The sequence below is a fragment of the Eschrichtius robustus genome, chromosome X (assembly GCF_028021215.1).
Source record: "Eschrichtius robustus isolate mEscRob2 chromosome X, mEscRob2.pri, whole genome shotgun sequence".
Taxonomy (NCBI): domain Eukaryota; kingdom Metazoa; phylum Chordata; class Mammalia; order Artiodactyla; family Eschrichtiidae; genus Eschrichtius; species Eschrichtius robustus.
This window is the reverse complement of record NC_090845.1, coordinates 44,324,930-44,351,019: the sequence shown is the minus strand read 5'-3', so window position 1 is coordinate 44,351,019 and position 26,090 is coordinate 44,324,930. Positions and strand designations below refer to the sequence as shown.

Sequence of the window (26,090 nt, the reverse complement as noted above, 5' to 3'; positions counted from 1 at the left end):
AATGTTTGTTCATGCATTTTGCCTATTTTCTAATTGAATTGTTTGGATGATTTTACTGTTGAGTTTTGAGAGTTCTTTACATATTCTAGATACCAGTCTTTTGTCAGATATGTTGTCTTCAAGTATTTTTCCCAGTCAGTAGCTTGGCTTTTCATCCTCTTCATCCTTTCCATCCTCTGGTCTTTTTCAGAGCAAAAGTTTTTAAATTTTTGGCAAGACCCGGTTTATCAGTGTTTCCTTTTATGGATTATGCTTTTGGTGTCCAGTCTAAAAACTTTGTCATTCTCTGATTCTCTGACAGCAACTGAATGTCCAACAATTCAATTCAATTTTGACACTACCTACCTGGAGTTAGCATCAGATCCCATAAGTTAAAGGGCTCAATCCCACAAGACTGCCCCCACTTCAGATGCCAGTCACTGCAAGTCCCAGGCCACCCATACTTCTGATTTACTGGCTATAAATTGGGGGTTCCCAGGGCCTCTTCTTCAGGTTCAATAATTTGCTAGTATAGCTCACAGAGATCAGGAAAACACTATGTTTACCAGTTTATTGTAAAGGACACAACTCAGGAACAGCCAGATGGAAGAGATACACAGGGCAAGGTATTGGGGGAGAGGCACAGAGCTTCCATGCCCTCTCTGGACATGCCTTCCTCCCAGCACATCTGTGTTCAACCTGGAAGCTCTCCAAACCTCATCATTTAGGGATTTTTCTGGAGGGGTTTATATGGAGGTTCCATCATGTAGACCCCATTGATTAAATCATTGGCCATTGGTGATTGAACTCAATCTCCAGCTCCTCTCCCCTCCCTAGGAGGGAGGTGGTGGTGGGGGAGTGGGACTGAAAGTTTCAACCCTCTAATCAAGCCCTATAACCAAATGATTGGTTCCTTTGGCAACCAGCCCCCACCCTAAAGTTATCTAAGAACCCACCAAGAGTCCCTTCATCAGCATAAACTCAGGCATCGTTGGAAGGGGCTTGTAAGGAATAACAAACTAACAAAAGATGCTCTTATCACTCCTATCACTTAAGAAATCTCAGGGCTTTTAAGAGATCTGTGCCAGGAACAAAAACCAAATATATATTTCTTATCATACCACACTCTGTCTAGCCCTAAATCCTAAAGATTTTCTCCTATGTTTTTTCTAAAAATTTTATAGTTTTACATTTTACATTTAAGTCTGTGATCCATTTTGAGTTAATTTTTGTGTAAGGAGTGAGGTTTAGGTTGAGGTTCTTTTTGCCCTGAATGTACAGTTGTTCTAGCACCACTTACTTGTTTTGCATCTTTGTAAAAATATCAGTTGGCCATACTTATGTGGGGCTATTTCTGGATCCTCTATTCCGTTCCATTGATCTGTGTCTGTCCCTCTGCCAAAACCACAGTCTTGATTACTGTACCCATGCAGTAAGCTTTAATATCTATTAGAGTGATTCTCCCACTTTATTCTTCTTCAAGACTGGTTTAGCTATTCTAGGAGCTGTGCCTTTCCATATAGATGTTAGAATATGCTTGTCTGTGGATGTTGAACATATTCTCATGTGCTTATTTGCCCTCCATATATTCTCTTTGGTGAAATGTCTCTTCATGTCTTTTGCCCATTTTCTAATTGGGTTGTTTGTTTCTTCAATGTTGAATTTTGAGAGTTCTTATTATGTTATAGATATGAGTCTTTTGTCAAATAAGGGGTTTGTGAATATTTTCTCTCAGTCTGCAGCTTGTCATTTCATCCTCTTAAGAGTGTCTTTTGTAGAGCCACAATTTTTAATTTTGATGAAGTCAAATTTATCTATTTTTTCTTTTAAAAGATTATGTTTTTGGTGTCATATCTAAGAACTCTTCACTAAGCCCTAAGTCCTGATGATTTTCTCTTCTGTTGTCTTCCAACAGTTTTATAGTTTTACATTTTACATATAAATCTATGATCCATTTTGGGTTAATTTTTTATAAAATGTGATATTAAGAATGAGATTCATTTTCGGTTTTTGTTTCATTTTTGTTTGTTTTTTGCTTATGAGTGTCCTATTACTCTAGCACCATTTGTTGAAAAGACATTGAATTGTTTTTGTACCTTTGTAAAAAAATTAGTTGACTGTGCTTGTTTCTGGGTCCTCTATTCTGTTCTGTTAATCTATGTGCCTATCCCTTCATCTATACCACATTGTCTTGATTCCCATAGTTAAATAAAAAGTATTGAAATCAGGTAGATTTATTTCTCCCACTTTATTCTTTGTCAGAATTGTTTTAGCTATTCTAGATCCGTTGTCTTTCCACATAGATTTTAGAATAATTTTGCCTATATCTACAAAAAATTCTTGCTGAGATTTTGATAGAAATTATATTAAGTCTGTATATCAACTTGTGGAGAATTGGTATTTTTACTAAGTTGAGGCTACCAAGCCATAAACACAGTATCTCTCTCCATTTATTTAGATCTTTGTTGATTTCTTTCATCAACGTTTTGTAGTTTTCAGCATGCGAGCCCTCTACATGTTTTGTTACATTTACACCTAAATATTTCGTTTTCTGAGTGATGTAAAGTATTGTTTTTTGTTTTGGTTTTGGTTTTGGTTTAGTTTTGGTTTTGGTTTGTTTTTTTTGGCCGCGGGATCTTAGTTCCCAGACCAGGGATTGAACCCGTGCCCCCTGCAGTGGAAGTGTGGAGTCTTAACCACTGGACTGCCAGGGAAGTCCCTAAAGTATTGTATTTTTAACTTGTTTCATTATGTTCATTTGCAGTGTGTAAAAATACACCTGATTTTTTGTTTGTTTCCAGGACAGAGTATGTCTTTGTATTGTTGGAAAAGTCATATCCACCAGATACAATGGCTGTTTACATTGAAAGTTCTGCATCAACTTTAACAAAAACATAGACTCTGTCCATTTTCCCTATTTTAGATTACAAGCAGTCTTCTTAAATCGATTTTGAAAGAAGGCAGATAATAAATTAATTAATTAAAATTATTTAATTATAACACCCCCACACGGAACACCATCCTCCTAGTACTTCACCATGATTTCATGTAGTTTCGTTCCAGTGTGATTATTTTGCACTCTTCTTTAGGAATATTTCTGTCTGAGGATGACTTTGCTTGCATTTGGCTGTGTCCCAGGTTTCCTTCAGAACACATTGACAAACCGACTCTGGGGACACCTTATGATTCTGCAAGCCATTACAAGAAAATGCAACTGATTTTTGTGTGTTGTTCTTGTAACTGTAACCTTGCTGAAGCCACTTATTACTTCTAGAAGTTTTTGTGTAGGTTCCTTGGGATTTTCTGTGTAGACCATCATATCATCTGCAAATAAGGACAGTTTTATTTCTTCTTTTTCTATTTGTATGGCTTTTATTTGGTTTTCTTGCCTCATTGCACTGGATAGAACTTTTATTACTGTGTTGAATAAGAGTGGTGATAGTTGATGTCATGCCTTGTTCCTGATCTTAGGGGGCAAACATTCAGTCTCTGACTATTGAGTATGATGTTTCTTGTAGTTTTTGTGTTTTGTGGGGTTTTTTGTAGATTTTTAAAAATCTAGTTGACAAAGTTTCCCTCTATTTCAAGTTTTCTGAGAGTTTTTATCATGAATGGGTGTTGGATTTTGTCAAAACCTTTTTCTGCATCAATTGATATGATCATATGATTTTTGTTGTTTAAGCTGATAATATGGTGGATTACATTGATTTTCAAATATTGAACTAGTCTTGTGTTCTTGGAATAAACTCCACCTGGTCATGGTGTATAATTCTTTTTATATATTGTTGAATTATATTTGCTGATATTTTGTTTAGAATTTTTGCATCTATGTTCATGAAGGTCTCCAGTTGGACTTTTTTGGGGGTAGGGTTAGATAATGAGATAATTCATCAAGACACATCCTATTTTCAAATACAGGTGATGACAAAATGTGCAAAATTTGCTGTGCAAACTACATATAAACCCAGCAGGAAAACATTAGCACATCAATAATGTATTTTTTGTACTCTTTGTCTAGTTTTGCTATCAGGTTTTATGGAATGAGTTAGGAAGAATTCCCTCTTCTATTTTCTGGGTGAGATAGTGTGGAGTTGGTGTTAATTCTTTTTGAAAAGTTTGCGGAAATCTCCATTGAAACCATTTGGGCCTAGAGACTTCTATTTCGGTTGTTTTTTTAATTGCAAATTCAATTTCCTTAACAATTATGAAGCTATTCAAATGAACTATTTCATATTGGAAGAGTTGTGGTAGTTTGTACTTTTTGAGGAATTAGACCATTTCATCTAACTTGTCAAATTTATGTGTGTAAAGTTGTTCATTGTATTTTTTAAGTTATTCTTTTGATGTCTGCAGGGTCTGTAATGATATCCCCTATTTCATTTTTGATATTAGTCATTTATGTCTTCTTTGATTTTTCCTTTGTCAGTCTTACTAGAGGTTTGTTTATTTTATTGTTCTTTTTTTGGAGAACCAGCTCTTTGTTTCATTGGTTTTCTCTATTGTTTCCCTGTTTTCAATTTCATTGATTTCTGCTTCTACTTTTATTATTTCCTTTCTTCTGCTGGCTTTGGGTTTACATTGCCCTTCTTTTTTAGTGTTTTGAAATGAGTTTAGATTATTAATTTAAGTCTTTTTCTCCTTTCAAATGTATACCTTTAGTGCTATAAATTTTCCTCACAACACTGCTTTAGCTTGTACACTGGTTATCAATCCCAGGGGAGGACTCTGAACACTTCTGCCCACGGCATCTTGGTATCAGTGTTACCAAGGAAAGCACAACACAGTCAAGCACTGGATGGAACAACACTTTACTCACACAGAGAAGAGACAGAGCAAGATCAGTTTCAATAGTCTGCATCAGTTCCTCATGGCTAGCGGGTCCTCCATCAGCCAAATGGCAAATTAGCATTGGAAAAGATGCTCAACTTCATTAGTTAGCAAAGGAATATAAACTAAAGTAAGATACTCCTCACACCTCTCTCATGCCACAGAGGAAGGACTCCCACCCCTCCCCCATGGAGGCTGAAAAATTGAAAGCTGGGGCTGTGCCTAGGGGTCACTGATGTACAAGCTTCAACAGAACAAAATAGCACACATTGAGTCTGAAATAGGGAAATATATTCCCACACAAGGCGATAAGCCCAACACAGGCTGTGTGGGCTCTTTATCCTTGGTAAGGAAGTGTTCCAGGCCCAAGGCCCATTCTTATATGGACAAGTGGGAGTTGAAAGACTGCATGCACAAGACTGCCCTTCACAACATAACAGTATCCCACAAATTTTGATATGTTGTATTTTCATTTTTGTTCAGTTCAATGTATTTTTAAAATTTCCCTTGAGACTTCCTCTTTGATTCTTGGATTATTTAGAAGTATGTTGTTAAGTTTCCAAGTGTTTGGAGATTCTCCTGTCTTTTTGTTATTAATTACTAGTTTGATTCCATTGTGGTTAGAGAACACACTACATATGATATCAACTCTTTTACGTTTGTTGTATGATCTAGGATATGGTCTATATGGTATATGTTCCATGGGCACTTGAAAAGAATGTGTATTCTGCTATTGTTGGGTAGAATGCTCTATAAATGTTGCTTAGATCCTGTTGGTTGATGGTGCTCTTGATTTCTTTTATAACCTTGCTGATTTTCTGTCTAGTTGTTCTATCAATTGTTGAAGGAAGGGTATTGAAGTTTCCAACTAGTGAATCTGTCTATTTCTCCTTTCAGTTCTATCAAATTTTTCTTCACATATTTTGCCATTCAGTTGCTTGGTGCATATATATTCAGGATTGCTATATCTATTTTTTTTTAACATCTTTATTGGAGTATAATTGCTTTACAATGGTCTGTTAGTTTCTGCTTTATAACAAAGTGAATCCGTTATACATATACATATGTTCCCATATCTCTTCCCTCTTGCATCTCCCTCCCTCCCACCCTCCCTATCCCACCCCTCTAGGTGGTCACAAAGCACAGAGCTGATCTCCCTGTGCTATGCGGTTGCTTCCCACTAGCTATCTATTTTACGTTTGGTAGTGTATATATGTCCATGCCACTCTCTCACTTTGTCACATCTTACCCTTCCCCCTCCCCATATCCTCAAGTCCATTCTCTAGTAGGTCTGTGTGGATTGCTATATCTTCTTGGTAGATTGACCCTTTTATCATTATGCAATGTCCCTATCTGTCCCTGGTAATTTTCTTTATTCTGAAGTCTACTCTATCCAATAAATCCAATCCTGCTTCCTTTTAATTAATGTTTACATGATATATCATTTCTATTCTTTTACTTTCAACCTACATATATCATTATATTTATAGTAAATTTCTTATAGACAGTATATAGTTGGGTCATGATTTTTTAAATCTAATCTGTCCATCTCTGTCTTACAATTGGTATATTTACATTTATACTTTATGTAATTATATGTTAAGGTTTAAGTCTGTCATATTTTATGTTTTCTGTTTATTCTCTCTATTTTTGTTTTTCTCTTTTCTTTTTCCTGCCCTTCTTTGGAGTATTTGAACATTTTAAAGAATTCCATTTTGATTTATTCATAGTGTTTTCAGGGGGGTCACTTTATATAGCTTTTTAACTGGATGTTCTATGTATCATGTAATATAAACACAACTTATCAAAATCTACTGGTATCATTTTACCACTTCCAGGGAAGCGTGGAACCTTAATTACCTTATGTCCCTTTATCCTCCCGTGTTTAAATATTTCCTTTACATGCATTGAGCACCATATTAGATAGTGTTATAATTTTTGCTTCAACTGTCAAACATAATTTAGAAAACTTAGGAGAAAGAAAGTATATACCTACATATTTGCTCTTTCCGTATCCTTTTTTCCTTACTGATGTCCCAAGTTTTCTTCCTTTAGAATTTCCTTTCTGTTTAAGGAACTTCCTTTAGCCATTGTTTTATGGTAGGTCTGCTGGCAAAAAATTCTCTTAGTTTTCCTTTATCTGAGGATGTCTTGATGTCTTCTTCATTCCTGAAGGATATTTTCAGTGGAGATAGGATCCTGGGCTGAAAGTTCAGCATTTGGAAAATGTTGTACCACTTCCTTCTGGTTTCCGATGAGAAATTTGCTATCATTCAAATTGTTTTTCTTTTATAGATAATGCATCATTTCTCTCCAGCTGCTTTCAGGATTTTTTCTTTCTCTTTAGTTTTCATAAGTTTGACTATGATGTGTCTCGGCATGGGTTTTTATTGTTGTTTGTTGCTGTTGTTTTATCCTGTTTGTGTTTCATTCAGCTTCTGGAATATGTAAGTTGATGTCTTTTGCCAAATTTGCAATATTTTCAGCCATTACTTCTTCAAATACTTTTTCAGCCCCATACTCTTTCCTCTCCTCTTAGACACCAATGATTTGAATGTCAAATCTTTTGTTATAGTCTCACATGTCCCTCAGCTGTCTTCATTTTTTTTCCAGTTAATTTTCTCTCTGTAGTTGTTCAGATTGGTTTGTTTCTATTCTGTCTTCAAGTACACTGTTTCTTTTGTCCTCTCCATTCTGTCATTGAGTCCATCCACTGAGTTTCTTATTTCAGTTACTATATTTTTTAGTTCTAAAATTTCCATTTAGTTCTACTTTACATCCTCTATTTCTTTGCTGAGATTTTCTATTGTCTCATTTGTGTTGTGTTTTTTCATAATTGCACAATGAAGCATTTTTATGATGGCTGCTCTAAAATCCTTGTCAGATAATTCCAACATCTATATTATCTCAATGTTGGCATCTGTTCATTGTCTTTTCTTTTTTTTAAATTTTATTATTATTTTTAACATCTTTATTGGAGTATAATTGCTTTACAATGCTGTGTTAGTTTCTGCTTTATAACAAAGTGAATCAGTTATACATACGCATATATCCCCATATCTCTTCCCTCTTGCGTCTCCCTCCCTCCCACCCTCCCTATCCCACGCCTCTAGGTGGTCACAAAGCACAGAGCTGATCTCCCTGTGTGATGTGGCTGCTTCCCACTAGCTATCGGTTTTACATTTGGTAGTGTATATATGTCCATGCCACTCTCTTACTTTGTCCCAGCTTACCCTTCCCCCTCCCAATGTCCTCAAGTCCATTCTCTAGTAGGTCTGCGTCTTTATTCCCGTCTTGCCCCTAGGTTCTTCATGACCCTTTTTTCTTTCTTAGATTCCATATATATGTGTTAGCATAAAGTATTTGTTTTTCTCTTTCTGACTTACTTCACTCTGTATGACAGACTCTAGGTTCATCCACCTCACTACAAATAACTCAGTTTCGTTTCTTTTTATGGCGGAGTAATATTCCATTGTATATATGTGCCACATCTTCTTTATCCATTCATCTGTCGATGGACACTTAGGTTGCTTCCATGTCCTGGCTATTGTAAATAGAGCTGCAGTGAACATTGTGGTACATGACTCTTTTTGACCTATGGTTTTCTCAGGGTATATGCCCAGTATTGGGATTGCTGGGTCGTATGGTAGTTCTATTTGTAGTTTTTTCAGGAACCTCCATACTGTTCTCCATAGTGGCTGTATCAATTTACATTCCCACCAACAGTGCAAGAGTGTTCCCTTTCATCCACACCCTCTCCAGCATTTATTGTTTCTAGATTTTTTGATGATGGCCATTCTGACCGGTGTGAGATGATATCTCATTGTAGTTTTGATTTGCATTTCTCTAATGATTAATGATGTTGAGCATTCTTTCATGTGTCTGTAGGCCATCTGTATATCTTCTTTGGAGAAATGTCTATTTAGGTCTTCTGCCCATTTTTGGATTGGGTTGTTGGTTTTTTTGTTATTGAGCTGCATGAGCTGCTTGTAAATCTTGGAGATTAATCCTTTGTCAGTTGCTTCATTTGCAAATATTTTCTCCCATTCTGATGGTTGTCTTTTGGTCTTGTTTATGGTTTCCTTTGCTGTGCAAAAGCTTTTAAGTTTCATTAGGTCCCATTTGTTTATTTGTGTTCTTATTTCCATTTCTCTGGGAGCTGGGTCAAAAAGAATCTTGCTGTGATGTATGTCATAGAGTGTTCTGCCTATGTTTTCCTCTAAGAGTTTGATAGTGTCTGCCCTTACACTTAGGTCTTTAATCCATTTTGAGTTTATTTTTGTGCATGGTGTCAGGGAGTGTTCTAATTTCATACTTTTACATGTACCTGTCCAATTTTCCCAGCACCACTTATTGAAGAGGCTGTCTTTTCTCCACTGTATATTCTTGCCTCCTTTATCAAAGATAAGGTGACCATATGTGTGTGGGTTTATCTCTGGGCTTTCTATCCTGTTCCATGGATCTATATTTCTGTTTTTGTGCCAGTACCAAACTGTCTTGATTACTGAAGCTTTGTAATATAGTCTGAAGTCAGGGAGCCTGATTCCCCCAGCTCCATTTTTCGTTCTCAAGATTGCTTTGGCTATTCGGGGTCTTTTGTGTTTCCATACAAATTGTGAAATTTTTTGTTCTAGTTCTGTGAAAAATGCCAGTGGTAGTTTGATAGGGATTGCATTGAATCTGTAGATTGCTTTGGGTAGTAGAGTCATTTTCACAATGTTGATTCTTCCAATCCAGGAACATGGTATATCTCTCCATCTATTTGTATCATCTTTAATTTCTTCCATCAGTGTCTTATAATTTTCTGCATACAGGTCTTTTGTCTCCTTAGGTAGGCTTATTCCTAGATATTTTATTCTTTTTGTTGCAATGGTACATGGGAGTGTTTTCTTAATTTCACTTTCAGATTTTTCGTCATTAGTGTATAGAAATGCAAGAGATTTCTGTGCATTTATTTTGTATCCTGCTACTTTACCAAATTCATTGATTAGCTCTAGGAGTTTTCTGGTAGCATCTTTAGGATTCTCTATGCATAGTATCATGTCATCTGCAAATAGTGACAGCTTTACTTCTTCTTTTCCGATTTGGATTCCTTTTATTTCTTTGTCTTCTCTGATTGCTGTGGCTAACACTTCCAAAACTATGTTGAATAATAGTGGTGAGAGTGGGCAACCTTGTCTTGTTCCTGATCTTAGTGGAAATGGTTTCAGTTTTTCACCATTGAGGACAATGTTGGCCGTGGGTTTGTCATATATGGCCTTTATTATGTTGAGGAAAGTTCCCTCCATGCCTACTTTCTGCAGGGCTTTTATCATAAATGGGTGTTGAATTTTGTCGAAAGCTTTCTCTGCATCTATTGAGATGATCATGTGGTTTTTCTCCTTCAATTTGTTAATATGGTGTATCACATTGATTGATTTGCGTATATTGAAGAATCCTTGCATTCCTGGGATAAACCCCACTTGATCATGGTGTATGATCCTTTTAATGTGCTGTTGGATTCTGTTTGCTAGTATTTTGTTGAGGATTTTTGCATCTATGTTCATCAGTGATATTGGCCTGTAGTTTTCTTTCTTTGTGACATCTTTGTCTGGTTTTGGTATCAGGGTGATGGTGGCCTCGTAGAATGAGTTTGGGAGTGTTCCTCCCTCTGCAATATTTTGGAAGAGTTTGAGAAGGATAGGTGTTAGCTCGTCTCTAAATGTTTGATAGAATTCACCTGTGAAGCCATCTGGTCCTGGGCTTTTGTTTGTTGGAAGGTTTTTAATCACAGTTTCAATTTCAGTGCTTGTGATTGGTCTGTTCATATTTTCTATTTCTTCCTGGTTCAGTCTCGGCAGTTTGTGCATTTCTAAGAATCTGTCCATTTCTTCCAGGTTGTCCATTTTATTGGCATAGAGTTGCTTGTAGTAACCTCTCATGATCTTTTGTATTTCTGCAGTGTCAGTGGTTACTTCTCCTTTTTCATTTCTAATTCTATTGATCTGAGTCTTCTCCCTTTTTCTCTTGATGAGTCTGGCTAATGGTTTATCAATTTTGTTTATCTTTTCAAAGAACCAGCTTTTAGTTTCATTGATTTTTGCTATTGTTTCCTTCATTTCTTTTTCATTTATTTCTGACCTGATCTTTATAATTTCTTTCCTTCTGCTGGCTTTGGGGTTTTTTTGTTCTTCTTTCTCTAATTGCTTCAGGTGCAAGGTTAGGTTGTTTATTCGAGATGTTTCCTGTTTCTTGAGGTAGGCTTGTATTGCTATACACTTCCCTCTTAGCACTGCTTTTGCTGCGTCCCATAGGTTTTGGGTCGTCGTATCTCCATTGTCATTTGTTTCTAGGTATTTTTTGATTTCCCCTTTGATTTCTTCAGTAATCACTTCGTTATTAAGTAGTGTATTGTGTAGCCTCCATGTGTTTGTATTTTTTACAGATCTTTTCCTGTAATTGATATCTAGTCTCATAGCGTTGTGGTCGGAAAAGATACTTGATACGATTTCAATTTTCTTAAATTTACCAAGGCTTGATTTATGACCCAAGATATGATCTATCCTGGAGAATGTTCCATGAGCACTTGAGAAAAATGTGTATTCTGTTGTTTTTGGGTAGAATGTCCTATAAATATCAATTAAGTCCATCTTGTTTAATGTATCATTTAAAGCTTGTGTTTCCTTATTTATTTTCATTTTGGATGATCTGTCCATTGGTGAAAGTGGGGTGTTAAAGTCCCCTACTATGATTGTGTTGCTGTCAATTTCCCCTTTTATGGCTGTTAGTATTTGCCTTATGTATTGAGGTGCTCCTATGTTGGGTGCATAAATATTTACAATTGTTATAGCTTCCTCTTGGATCGATCCCTTGATCATTATATAGTGTCCTTCTTTGTCTCTTGTAATAGTCTTTATTTTAAAGTCTATTTTGTCTGATATGAGAATTGCTACTCCAGCTTTCTTTTGATTTCCATTTGCATGGAATATCTTTTTCCATCCCCTCACTTTCAGTCTGTATGTGTCTCTAGGTCTGAAGTGGGTCTCTTGTAGACAGCATATATATGGGTCTTGTTTTTGTATCCATTCAGCCAGCCTGTGTCTTTTGGTGGGAGCATTTAATCCATTTACATTCAAGGTAATTATCGATATGTATGTTCCTATTCCCATTTTCTTAAATGTTTTGGGTTTGTTATTGTAGGTGTTTTCCTTCTCTTGTGTTTCTTGCCTAGAGAAGTTCCTTTAGCATTTGTTGTAAAGCTGGTTTGGTGGTGCTGAACTCTCTCAGCTTTTGCTTGTCTGTAAAGGTTTTAATTTCTCCATCGAATCTGAATGAGATCCTTGCTGGGTAGAGTAATCTTGGTTGTAGGTTTTTCTCCTTCATCACTTTAAGTATATCCTGCCACTCCCTTCTGGCGTGCAGAGTTTCTGCTGAAAGATCAGATGTTAACCTTATGGGGATTCCCTTCTGTGTTATTTGTTTTTTTTCCCTTGCTGCCTTTAATATGTTTTCCTTATATTTAATTTTTGACAGTTTGATTAATATGTGTCTTGGCATGTTTCTCCTTGGGTTTATCCTGTATGGGACTCTCTGTGCTTCCAGGACTTGATTAACTATTTCCTTTCCCATATTAGGGAAGTTTTCAGCTATAATCTCTTCAAATATTTTCTCGGTCCCTTTCTTTTTCTCTTCTTCTTCTGGGACCCCTATAATTCGAATGTTGGTGCGTTTAATGTTGTCCCAGAGGTCTCTGAGACTGTCCTCAGTTCTTTTCATTCTTTTTTCTTTATCCTGCTCTGTAGTAGTTATTTCCACCATTTTATCTTCCAGGTCACTTATCCTTTCTTCTGCCTCAGTTATTCTGCTATTGATCCCATCTAGAGTATTTTTAATTTCATTTATTGTGTTTTTCATCATTGCTTGGTTCCTCTTTAGTTCTTCTACGTCCTTGTTAAATGTTTCTTGCATTTTGTCTATTCTATTTCCAAGATTTTGGATCATCCTTACTATCATTATTCTGAATTCTTTTTCAGGTAGACTACCTATTTCCTCTTCATTTGTTAAGTCTGGTGTTCTTTGACCCTGCTCCTTCATCTGCTGTGTGTTTTTCTGTCGTCTCATTTTGCTTATCTTACTGTGTTTGGGGTCTCCTTTTCACAGACTGCAGGTTTGTAGTTCCCGTTGTTTTTGGTATCTGTCCCCAGTGGCTAAGGTTGGTTCAGTGGGTTGTGTAGGCTTCCTGGTGGAGGGAACTAGTGCCTGAGTTCTGGTGGATGAGGCTGGATCTTGTCTTTCTGGTGGGCACATCCACGTCTGGTGGTGTATTTTTGGGTGTCTGTGGCCTTATTATGATTTTAGGCAGCCTCTCTGCTAATGGATGGGGCTGTGTTCCTGTCTTGCTAGTTGTTTGGCATAGGGTGTTCAGCACTGTAGCTTGCTGGTCATTGAGTGATGCTGGGTCTTGATGTTGAGATGGAGATCTCTGAGAGATTTTCGCCGTTTGGTATTACGTGGAGCTGGGAGGTCTCTTGTGGACCAGTGTCCTGAAGTTGGCTCTCCCACCTCAGAGGCACGGCCCTGATGCCTGGCTGGAGCACCAAGAGCCTTTCGTCCACACGGCTCAGAGTAAAAGGGAGAAAAAATAGAAAGAAAGAAAGAAAGAGGCTATAATATAGTGAAGTAAAATAAAGCTATTGTAAAGCAAAGCTATACAGACAAAATCTCACCCAGAAGCATATACATATACACTCACAAAAAAAAAAAGGAAAAGGGGAAAAATTAATATATCCTGCTCCCACAGTCCACCTCCTGAATTTGGGATGATTCGTTGTCTATTCTGGTATTCAACTGATGCAGGCACATCAAGTTGTTTGTGGAGTTTTAATCCGCTGCTTCTGAGGCTGCTGGGAGAGATTTCCCCTTCTCTTCCCTGTTCGCACAGCTCCTGGGGTTCAGCTTTGGATTTGGACCCGCCTCTGCGTGTAGGTCGCCTGAGGGCGTCTATTCCCCGCCCAGACAGAACGGGGTTAAAGGAGCCGCTGCTTCGGGGGCGCTGGCTCACTCAGGCCGCGGGGAGGGAGGGGTACAGAGGAGGCGGGGCGAGCCTGCGGCGTCAGAGGCCGGCGTGACGTTGCACCAGCCTGAGGCGCGCAGTGCCTTCTCCCGGGGAATTTGTCCCTGGATCATGGGACCCTGGCAGTGGCGGGCTGCACCGGCTCCCGGGAGGGGCGGTGTGGAGAGTGACCTGTGCTCACACACAGGCTTTTTGGAGGCGGCAGCAGCAGCCCCAGCGTCTCACGCCCGTCTCTGGGGTCCGCGCTGATCGCCGCGGCTCGCGCCCTTCTCTGGAGTTCGTTTAGGCGGCGCTCTGAATCCCCTCTCCTCGCGCACCAGGAAACAAAGAGGCAAGAAAAAGTCTCTTGCCTCTTCGGCATCTGCAGACTTTTTCCCGGTCTCCCTCCCAGCCAGCTGTGGTGCGCTAACCCCTTCAGGCTGTGCTCACGCCGCCAATCCCAGTCCTCTCCCTGCGATCCGACCGAAGCCCGAGCCTCAGCTCCCAGCCCCCGCCCGCCCCGGCGGGGGAGCAGAGAAGCCTCTCGGGCTGGTGAGTGCTGGTCGGCACTGCTCCTCCGTGCGGGAGCCTCTCCGCTTTGCCCTCCGCACCCCTGTGGCTGCGCTCTCCTCCGTGGCTCTGAAGCTTCCCCCCTCTGCCACCCGCAGTCTCTGCCCGCGAAGGGGCTTCCTAGTGCGTGGAAATCTTTCCTCCTTCACAGCTCCCTCCCGCTGGTGCAGGTGCCGTCCCTATTCTTTTGTCTCTGTTGTTTCTTTTTTCTTTTGCCCTACCCAAGTACGGGGGGAGTTTCTTGCCTTTTTGGAGGTCGGACGTTTTCTGCCAGCGTTCAGTGGGTGTTCTGTAGGAGCAGTTCCACGTGTAGATGTATTTCTACTGTATCTGTGGGAAGGAAGGTGATCTCCGCGTCTTACTCTTCCGCCATCTTCTCTCCTCCCCCATGACTCTCCACTTATTAATAGTAATAATCTTATTTGTTCCAGATGCCCAATTACATACATTTTTCTTTACTCAGTTATAACTATATATCAATTGCAATAATCATTTCTCGAAATTGCTTTCCTCCAATTTTGAGGTTTCTGTTACTATTGAATTTACAGTTGGTTAGACTATCCCCTTGAGTATTCTCCTGAGATTCTAATATTGGCATATAATGTTATAAGTGCTTGTATGTCTAAAATTGTCTTTTGCTCTAGTGGAAGCATGGTATTCAGCTAGAGTGGGTTTAAAATTCTTGGATTGCAGTCCCCTTCAATAATTTGTAGATGTTTTCTTCTAATATGGCTCCTATTGTTGCAAATAAATCTAGTGCCATTGTGATCCCTTTCCATTGTAAATAACATGTTGTTTCTGCCTGGAAGCATTTTAAGTTTTCTTTTTATTCTTTAAATTCAATACCAAACCAGATTTGGGATTGACTTGGTTCCTCTGGGAGCAAAGGATTCGGAGGATTTCTGTGGGGGTGCATCACGGAGTTAGAGTCCAATAGGATTAGATAATCCAGGGCCTATAGATGCTATTCATGTTGGGTCAGTGAGTGATAATCTTGGGAAATCCTTGAAGAAACGTAATTAGAGACATATGTTGGTAAGTGATTGAGACCTCTGTAGAAATTCTTGAGGTTTTATAAGAGTTGGAGGTCTGAAGTCATCTAAAGTATCTGAAGTTAATCAGTCAGTCCATGAGAGTTATTGATTGGGACACTGAGGTGGTGAAAGATTGATTGCAAGCCTGGGATTTTAAGTCTTTGGGAGACAGTTTTAGGAGCCCTATAGGAGTCATTGATTGGGACCTGTAGACATCGGTAATTGCAGGACTGTGTGAGTTAGTATGTGATGGACCGGAAGGTCTATATTTGAGGGGTTTATGGGAGTCATTGCCTCTACATATGGGCTGTGAGTTATGGAGTCCTATAGGAGGTCAGGTTTGGATCCAGGGGGCATTGAGCAGATTAATAGTTGATTTTCTATTGGGGTTGTGTTGCCTGTGTTGGTGATTATTTGAGGAACCTATGGAAACCAGTTGATGGCACCATTTGGGACACAGTTTTTGTCAAGCAGTGTAGGTTACCGATTTAGGAGCCTGTGCAGACATGCTGACTTTCAGGGCCAGATGGGAATTGGGAGAGAGGGGACAAAGTGTTTATGTTTTCATCTTTGGCAGAAGAGGGTGGGTGGGCTCTATAAGTTGCCGAGAATGTACACTGAATTATACAGGCACTTGATTTATCACATGTGACATGTCATCCTTCAGCCAGAGCACTTTAAAGGCAGCAAGAAACAGAAATGATGTTTATTGTGATTCTTCCACATATAGAATACCATATGGCACAGTAGTTAAGAAAATGTACTTTGGAGCTAGGCAGACCTGGGTTTGAATCCCTGTCCTTCCCCCTAATCTAAGAGATCTTGGGGCAAATTTCTTAATATTTATGAACAGCTCTATCTGATGGTAAATGGGAATAATAGCAAAAGTAATACCTAGTTCATAGGATGAGTGTGAAAATTAAATGAGGTACCGAATAAAACATTCCTTGCACCTTATAATAACAGCAATATTTAATATCAATGGAGCGTGCTCCTGGTGCCAAATAGGAGTGCTTTTGAAGCATCATGTCATTTAACTCTAACAGCCCTATGAGATGGGTGTTTTCATCCTCAGTGTTAAGGTGAAGAAACTCAGACTAAAGTGACTTCGCCAGATTCCAGCTAGAATGCAGAAGAGCTGGAATTCAAACTCTCATTCATTTTACACCAAATCTCATGAGTTTTTTTCCATATTGTATGCTAATACTTGGTGTTGATTACTGAACTTTTCTCTTCCACAGTATCCAGTGCTGTAAACTGTACTTTGGTGCCCCCAGGAAGCATTTTTGGGGTGAATGCTGAATGACTGACCACGTGGACACTGTCTTTCCAGGTTTCTTGGAGTCTCTGCGGAGCCCCTGGGCCAGACCCCGTAGTGAAGGCTGCAGGATCTTCCTTCCAGCCCCAGAAGCTCTGGTTGAGTCCACGGACCCGCCTGGCCTCAGGCTCCTGGGAAGAGCGGAGTTGTCAGCAGGAGAGCCTGAGGGTTGAGGCTCAGCGGGACAATGCCAGCCAACCGGAGCTCTCCCCAGTGGTCCCCAGCCCTGGCTGCAGAGGGACGTGGCAGTGTGTGTGAGGTGAGGAGGGACAGGGCTCAAGGGGCAGGAGTTTATTCAGTGAGGAGATGGCCCCGACCTGTCAGTAGGGACTCAGGGCAGGGGCAAGTGTGTCACAGGAGGGGCAAATTCCAGACTTGGTGTCCCTGAGACAGGTCACCATCCTCCTGCTGCGTGAGCACCACGTGGCTGGTGTCCCACATCCAGAGCCCTTCCTGTTTCAGTGGAAAATGTGATGTAGCCGATGGAGGAAAGGTGGGATGGGAGGGTCAGCCCCACAGCCTAGAGGAGTGGGAGGCAGCTCCCTGCAGGGTGTCTGCGAGCGAGGTCTGGGTGGGGGTGACCACCGGCCCCAGCCAGGGAGACGCTACCCCCTGACGCCCAGCACAGGCCCTTCAGTCCTCACTGGCTCTGTGCACACACTCAGCTGATCCCTACCAGAGCCTGCTTTCCCCTGATCCTTGGGGATTTGCTGATTTCTCCTCTACCCTGATCTAGGGCAGAAAAATCCCTTTTCTTTGGAACTTAGAGAAAGGCAGGGTAGTAGGGTGACCACAGTGTCTAGGGCCCTTCTGCTTCTTCCTCCTCCTCTCAAAGATGAGTAAAGTGGCCTGAGAAGGTACATGACTTGTCCAGGCCTCTGGGATTGTGAGTGACATCAGTGGACTGGAAGCTTGTCTCCCGACCGTGTCTTCCACCCTCACCACACAATAGCCAAGACCAAGTTTCCCACTAAAAGTTCCCCTTGAGATTCTGTAAACAGAGGAACATGATGAGGGAGCCAGACCTTGCCCCACAGCTCCCTCTTTCCGACTGTCCTGTGGATGCTGTCACCTCTGGGGACAGGCTCGTTGTCACAGGGGCTCAGGGTCATGTGGTCATTAGGATAATATTAAACTTTAAAAAATTATTTTGATGTTTACTATTTCATAATTTCATTATTTCACAATATAATGTTAGAAAATACAGGTAAGCAAATACAAGAGACTAAAACATTACTTATAATTCCAACATTAGCCAAAGTTAATCATTGTTAACATTTAGCTATAGTTCCTTACAGTTTTTTCCCTTTGTATGTGCATGTATGTGGGTATACATGTGGGGCTGTGAGTGTACATACATACCACACACATATACATTGTATAGCCCAAGTTTAAAAATGAAATCATAGTATTTGGTTGTCTCCTTTTTAACTTGGCAGTTTAATATAATTTTCTAGCCAGTAAATATTTTTCTTCACACACACATGATGCATAGCTTTATATCCTTTGGATAAACTATATCTAATTTAACCAATCCACTATATGTGAATTTAGGGTGTTCCAGGTTTTCTGTTGTGATAAAAACTGCTATGATGAAATTCTTACACTTAAATCTTTTTGCCCAAGTCACTGAAATTATATTTTGAGTCAAAGGTGTAGGGACATTGAATGGTAAACGAATTGCTGCCTAACAGTAGGGCACTTCCACTCTTGGAAACTTGTCCTTGTCCAGGGTCTTCTCCATCATATCAGTCACAGACCCACAGGTTGGGGCCACAACAATGTGGTCCTCCCCAGTCCTTCTGCACATGGTCTCTTGCCCAGCCAATGTGTGGGAATTTCTAGACGAATGATTCTGATCTCTGCAAGGCACATTTCTCCACTCATGTCTTCCTTCCCAACCATAGACCTCTGCCCATTTGCAAGAAGAGATGGAAATGACCAAGACCCTGGTAAATATTATTTATTCACGTATTTATTTGTTAGGTTCTTAGTTTTTTCATTAGATGTCAGAGAGCAGGGAATGGGCAGAGATACCAAGGAACCAATAAAAATGTCCCCAGCGGTGAGGAACAGCCAGTTGGGCTAAGAAATAGTGGCTGAAGCTGGAAAACAGGCAGAGGGGTCAGTAGGAGAAAGAGGGATGAGGAATAGCCACAGGGAACAGCTGGAGGGACCATGTTGCACTTATTGGAAATAGAGGATAACCAAGGGGCCCAGGGGACAGGTGGGAAATCAGTGGAACAAACAGAGGAAATGGGAAACAAGAGCCAGAGGCCAGGGAGCAGCAGAGAGACCAAGGACCAAGAAACAGTAGTCGGGGCTGGAGAAGTGTTAATAGTGGGGAGCAAGGAAGAGCCAGAGGATATTAGAACAATTAGAAGGATCTCAAAATGGGAGGAGGGACCAGGAAATAGAGGAACCAGATATCAACCAAAGGGAACAGGGACCATCCAGAGGGACAAGGAAACAGAAGACTCAGCTAAAAGGAAAAGCAAAAAGGTTTGGTGGGTAAGAGCCTGCCAGACAAGCCACTTCAAGAGGTGTCAGGAGTCAGAGGAGACTCTGAGGGGATGGGGAAAGGCAGAGATATTGGGGAACAGAAATGGGAAATGGGAAAGGTGAGCCTGGGATAGGCAGCAGCCAGAGGAAGCAGGGACCAGCTGCTGAGGCTGTAGAACAGGTTGGAGGGGCAGGAAGGGGACAGACCCATGGGACAGTTGGAGAGACAAAAGGACCTCTGAGGATGAGAAGTAGCCAAGGGCACCAGGGGCAACAAGGAACAGTCGCTGAGGTTGGGGAATAGCCAGAGGGAAAAGCAAAGTGGACATCAAAGGTATATCTGGTTTGGATAGCAGCCTGTCTGACCTGGGAACAACTAGAGGGACTAGAGAACAGCTGGAAGGCATAGTATCCATTCCCGAAACCAGAGGCCCCATGTAGTGGGCACTGGGGTTAAGGGACAGTTGCAGAAGCCAGAGAGAGTCTGGAGAGCATCCATAGTTCCCTGAGATAGGGCAATAGGGGCTTCATGGGATGTGGAACTTCACTGCTACAACAGGGAAAGTCCTAGGCAAACTGGGACAGTTGGTCACCCTGCCCAAGAAACAGCCAAAGGAGCCAGTCAAAGGTCAGATGTAATGCAAGTGATGGAGAGGTGAAAGTACAGAACCCAGCTGTGGCACAAAGCACACAGAAGTAGTATATGTTGATGATCAAGAGCCTAGGCTAGGAGCCAGGTAGACCAGCACTTCACAGAGAGTGGTCCATGGACCAGATGCAGAGCACCAGATGAGAGCATATTAGAAATGCATTCCAGGACTGCCCAAGGAGCAGGGAAGAATTGGATCTACAAAGAAGTCAGAGGAGTCAAAGGGCAGTCAGTCTGTGTCAACTAGAAGGAATGAGAAAGCCTCATCAGGGCCAGGGAGCAGCCAGATGGACTGGGGCGCAACCAGAATGGTGCCACAGACTAAGGATCAGCTAGAGGAATAGCTGTCAAAGGGAACATGGGACAGTCAGAGACATCAGGGATCAGTCAGAGGGAAGAAGAAACAGGAGGCATGAAACAATGGAACAAGGGACAATCAGAGGAAGCAATAAACAGAGGCATCAGGAAACAGACCAGGGGACAGTCAGAAATAACAAGAAACATTTAGAAGGAACAGTAAACAGAGGGACCAAGGAAGAGTCAGATGGGGACCATGCAGAGGGAACAAGAACCAGGAGAGGGAGCAGGGAGAAGTTAGGGGACAGGAGTAGGTAGGGTAAGCAGGGAAAGCCAGAGGGAGGAGCATGGGAGCAGGAAAGACTAGGGTACCCCCAGCCCCAGGCGAGGGCGCAGTGAGCTACACTGCATACTTTCAGGCAGCCTAGTAAGTGCCCTGGGAGCCCTCCTGCTAGGCTGGGGTAGGGTTTAGAAGGGCAGGGTCATATCACAGGAGGTGATGGAGAAGTGTGCTGGGGCAGAAGTGAGAGCAGCCCTTCGGGACTGAGCCCCAAGCCAGCTGCAGGGTGGGACAGAGCAGATGGCCAGGGACAGAATGGGCAGTGAGTGGCCAGTCCTGGCAGCACAGCGTTCCCTGGGGGTGAGAGTGCAGAATGTTTTGGGACTGAGACATTGCTGTGTGGTTCACTGGTGAGCCGTCAAGAGCTGGAGTGGGGATCCTCACCTAGGATGAGGGAGTCCTTGTAAATGTCCTGGTGGTGGCAGAGACACAGGCCATCCTCCATGGTAGAAATGGGCCATAAAACCAAACCTTTTTGTACGTGGCTGCTGAGGCTAGAATCTGGGTGGTTCTATATTAGCAACTTTGTATCCAAATCACTAGCTCCAAAATCCCTCTCCATCACATCACATAAGCCTACCCAGCCAGGGTGGAGTCCAAAGTGTCTGTTTTGGTGGGGAAAGGGATCAGAGGGGCATCTGTGCCTGGCATGGTCTTTGTACCCTTTCCCTGTGTGACTCCCAGGGAGGGAGAGACAGATGAGGGTGGTCTTTTGTCCACCAGCTTGGGCTGTCAGAGTTGTTAAAATGTTTAACAATGTCTGAAAAAGTATATATATATATATATATATATATATAATATCTGAATCACTTTGCTGTACATCTGAAACTAACACAACATTGTAAATTAACTGTGCTTCAATTTTTATTTTTATTTTATTTTTTATTTTTATTTTTAAATTTACTTATTTATTTGTTTTTGGCTGTGTTAGGTCTTCGTTGCTGTGCGCGGGCTTTCTCTAGTTGCGGCAAGCGGGAGCTACTCTTTATTGTGGTGCACGGGCTCTCAGCACGTGGGCTCAGTAGTTGTGGCTCACAGGCTCTAGAGCACAGGCTCAGTAGTTGTGGCGCATGGGCTTAGTTGCTCTGCGGCATGTGGGATCTTCCCAGATCAGGGCTCGAACCCGTGTCCCCTGCTTTGACAGGAAGATTCTTAACCACTGCGCCACCAGGGAAGCCTGCTTCAATTTTTAAAAATGGTAAAGAAAGTTTTTAAAAAATGTTTACCAGTGCCAAATGATAGAATATTTTAATTTTCCCATACTGGTTGGCAAATAGCCACTCCTCCCTGCCACCTGAGGCTCCTCCCCTGTGTCACCTACACACCTGCCGGTCTGTCCTGGGGTCACCGGCAAGAGAGCAAGGATCAGGAGGATGGGCAGGCAGAATGAGAGCTTCCCTCAAGCCTGACCCCAGGGCTTTCCCTGGGTGAGTGCCCTTGCGCAGTGAAGGGGAGTAGGTCAGACATGCTGCTAGAGACTCAGGTGGAGGTCCTGCTCTCAGCAACCCTTGGGGCTGTGCTCAGGAGAGCTGGTGGATGGAGAAGTGCTGGGCACTGCCCAGTGCTTGCGGATCTGCCCCCGGAGCTGCTGGTGGTGGAGCAGGTACTGTGAGTTCCACACCTGCTCTGTGCCCCTGAACACTCACTAATAAGGGCCCCCAAAGAACAAAGGTCTTTCAATGAATAAAGGTTCCTCATTTCCTCACAGTTGAATCACTAGATCTTGTCTTTGATACTTAGTGCATTTTCTGTGTTGTTTAGGAAATCCTCACCTACCCCAAGGCCTAAACAAATATTTACCTATATTTTCTACTAAGAGTTTTAAAGCATTAATTCTTTTGAAACATTTGATTCTTTTGCCCTTCACCCAAATCCACTAACTGTTAACATTTTGCCACATTTGCTTTCTCTTCCCAATTTATGTATATATGTATGTATGTATGTGTATACACACAGATATATTTAAAACTTTATTTTCTGAACCACTTGAGAGTAGTTTGCAGACATAATTCCCCTTTACCCTTAAATACTTAATGTGTATCTCTTAAGAACAAGGACATTCTCTTACATAATCACAGTACAGTTATCAAAATCAAGAAATTGCACATTGATCTAGTACTATCTAATATTTGATGTGTATTATCTAATTACCTAATGAGGCCAAAAACTTGGCCTCTGTGCACCAGTGCCAAATCGAATCTCAGAGACAGAGTTTTGGGTGAAGTAGAGAAGAGTAGCTTTATTGCTTTGCCAGACAAATGGGGACACAGTAGGCTCCTGCCCCAAAAAACTGTGTGTCCCAACCCGGGAGGATTTGATGAGGAGTTTTATAACAATGGTTCAAGGGCGGGCTTGCTGATAAGTATTAGAGTGTGTGCAAGGCCTGCACTCCTTTAATTTGGTCTCAGGTAGTCTCTTGATGAGCTTCTCTGGTTCCTTTAATCTGGCCTCATGTGGTCTTCTCTGGAATGAGGAATGCTAACACCTTCCATTTGTTGGGGGTTTTAGTTCTTCAGAAGAGCTCAGAGATATTGTTATGTGTATCCCTTGAGGAGGAACCAGGACCCTGCCCCAAGGCTGCACTATTGTTTCTTGGCTGCTCCTCCCTTGTCTCTGCATCCCCTCCCTTCCCTGATTAGCAACTGTTCAAATCTGCCCTTTGGAAGTCAGGGAAGGTCATGGAGGCTGGAATCTATTCCCTACAAACAAGAAATGGGGGACAGGGAGTTCCCTGGTGGTCCAGTGGTTAGGATTCCAGGCTTTCACTGCCAGGGCCCAGGTTCAATCCCTGGTCGGGGAACTGAGATCCCACAAGCCATGCAGCATAGCCAAATAAATAAATAAATAAAGACAAAAACCTTAAAAATAAAGAACAGGGGACAGAAAGGCTTCCATGCCCAGGAGCCCCACAGGGTCCTGCTCGGTTTCACTAACATACAATTTGTAAATAGTTTTCCCAGTTGTCACGATAATATCCTTTATAGCATTTCCCCCTGATCCAGGATCCAATCCAGGCTCATGTATTATGTTTAGTTGTCATGTCCCTTTACCGTCTAATCTGAAACACTTTCCTTGACTTTCATGACACCATTTGGAAGAATGTCCCTCAATTTGGGTTTTTTCCCTGCTTCCTCATAATTAGATTCAGGTTTTTCATTTTTGTCAAATATCACAGAAATGATGCTGTGTTCTTCTCAGTGCCTCACGCTGGCAAGCATTCAATACCAATTTGTCCTTTATTGATAATGTTAACTTTGATCGCCTGGCTAAGATGGCATCTGTCAGGTACTGTAAAGTTACTATATTTCTCTTTGTAATTAACAACTAGGTTGTGGGGAGATACAATGAGACTATGTATACATTGAGACTATTTCTCATGCTTTTGTCCACTGATTGTAGCATCTAGCGATGATTCTTGCCTGTAACAATTAATTACGGTGCTACTTCCCTAATGGTGTTTTTCTAATTCCATCATTTCTTCTATATTGATTAGTTGGCATTCTCCTATAAGGAAAAACATTCCTTTCTCTGACTGCTGAAATGACAATTATATGCCAGGCACAATGAGCACACCTTGATTTACCATTTGTCACTAATAGGAACTAGAGCTTCTTGGAGATATGACTGACTCCAGGGTTGGAACAGAGAAAGTACAAAATGATTCTGGAAGAACTCATTGTGCTGGGAAGTAATGAAGCACTCAAAAGATGGGAACGTGTCAAAATGGCACAGGAGCCACTTTGAAGGAGCTCCCTCTGGTCAAATCTGGGACAATTTGAGTAGCAAAAGAAATCATAATAGTAATAGATTATCATCTACTGAATAAAGTAGGAAGTGACCAGACCCTATAATAGGTAGGTAGGTACATAGGTAGGCAGATAGAGAGGAAGAAGTGAATGGCCCCCCTTTTTTTTCTTTTTTCTTTTTTTTTTTGGCTGTGCTGCACGGCTTGCGGGGTCTCAGCTCCCTGACCAGGGATTGAACCCTGGCCACAGCAGTGAAAGTGCCGAATCCTAACCACTGGACCACCAGGGAACTCCTGTGAGTGCTCCTTTTTAATAGCATCTTGATCTTTTTTGCTGTGTCCCCTACTCCAATCTTTCTGAGGATAATTTAGTAGTTTGTTAAAACTTTTTATTTGGAAATAATTATAAATGTATAGGAAGTTGCAAAGATGGTACAGAGAGGTCTCATGTAACTCTTTACCCAGTTTCCCCTAATGATTACATCCTGCATCACTAGAGTACAATTATCACAAACAGGAAATTGACATTTCTGCGATGTGCATGTCGTTCTCTGCCATTTTACACATGTGTAGATTCCTGTACAATAATCCAGATACAGAACTATTCCATCACCACATAGGTCTCTACTGGTGTTGACATTTTACCAGTTAGAGTGAAGTGTAGAAAACTTAGCTCCCTTTAAGTCCCTTTACCCTCACCAATTACAATTGTCTTAAATATTTCCTGTACATACATGGAGATCCACATGATAAAAATGTTATACTTTTTACTTTGACCTTCAAATATAATTTAGAAAACTCAAGAGGAAAAGGAAAGTCTATTGTATTTACCCATATTTTTTCTCTTTCCATTTTTCTTCTTTCCTGATATTCCAAGACTTCTTTTACCATCTCCTTTCTGTTTAGAGAACTTCCTTTAAGCCATTCTTTTAGGGTAGGTCTGCTGACAACAGATTTTCTTAGTTCTTCTTCTGAGAATATCTTGATTTCTCCTTCATTTCTTCTTTCTTAGTAACAGCTTTATTTAGATATAATTCACATACCATGGTTTACCTATTTAAAGTGTCCAATTCAGGGACTTCCCTGGTGGCGCAGTGGTTAAAAATCCACCTGCCAATGCAGGGGACACGGGTTCAAGCCCTGGTCCAGGAAGATCCCATGTGCCACCGAGCAACATGAGCCACAACTACTGAGCCTGCGCTCTGGAGCCCACAAGCCACAACTGCTGAGCCCGTGTGCTACAACCACTGAAGCCCATGTGCCTAAAGCCCGTGCTCCACAACAAGAGAAAGCCCACGTGCACCAACAAAGACCCAACGCAGCCAAATATAAAAATAAATAAATAAATTTATTTTTAAAATAAAGTGTCCAATTCAATGTTTTTTGTATGTTTATGGATATGTGCAACCATCACTACAATCAATTTTAGAACATTTTCATCACCTCAAAAAGAAACCCCACACCCTTAAGCCATCACTCTGCCCCACCTCACCTCCCTGCCTCCTCCAACCCTAAGCAAACATTAATATGCTTTCTGTCTCTATAGACTTTACTATTCTGGACATTTCACATGAATGGAATCACATAACATGTGATCTTTTTGTCTGGCTTCTTTCACTCAGCATAATGTTTTTAAGGAGCTCCCTCTGGCCAAACCTGGGGCAATTTGAGTAGCAAAAGAAATAATGATAGTAATAGGTTATAACCCACTGAATAAAGTAGGAAGTCACCAGTCCATAATAGGTCAGCAGGTATATATGTAGGTAGGCAAATAGATAGGGAAGAAGTGTAGCATGTA

General features: G+C 41.3%; 1 protein-coding gene across 1 annotated transcript in view; it reads left to right on the top strand.

Annotated features, from left to right (window-relative positions):
• Nucleotides 1-26,090, top strand: part of ZNF41 (zinc finger protein 41) — a 56,610-nt gene that overhangs the window by 11,085 nt on the left and 19,435 nt on the right. Inside the window, 1 exon segment of the mRNA XM_068532886.1 lies at nucleotides 16,775-17,018. Coding sequence (XP_068388987.1) covers nucleotides 16,947-17,018 — 72 coding nt within the window. The 5' untranslated portion in view covers nucleotides 16,775-16,946.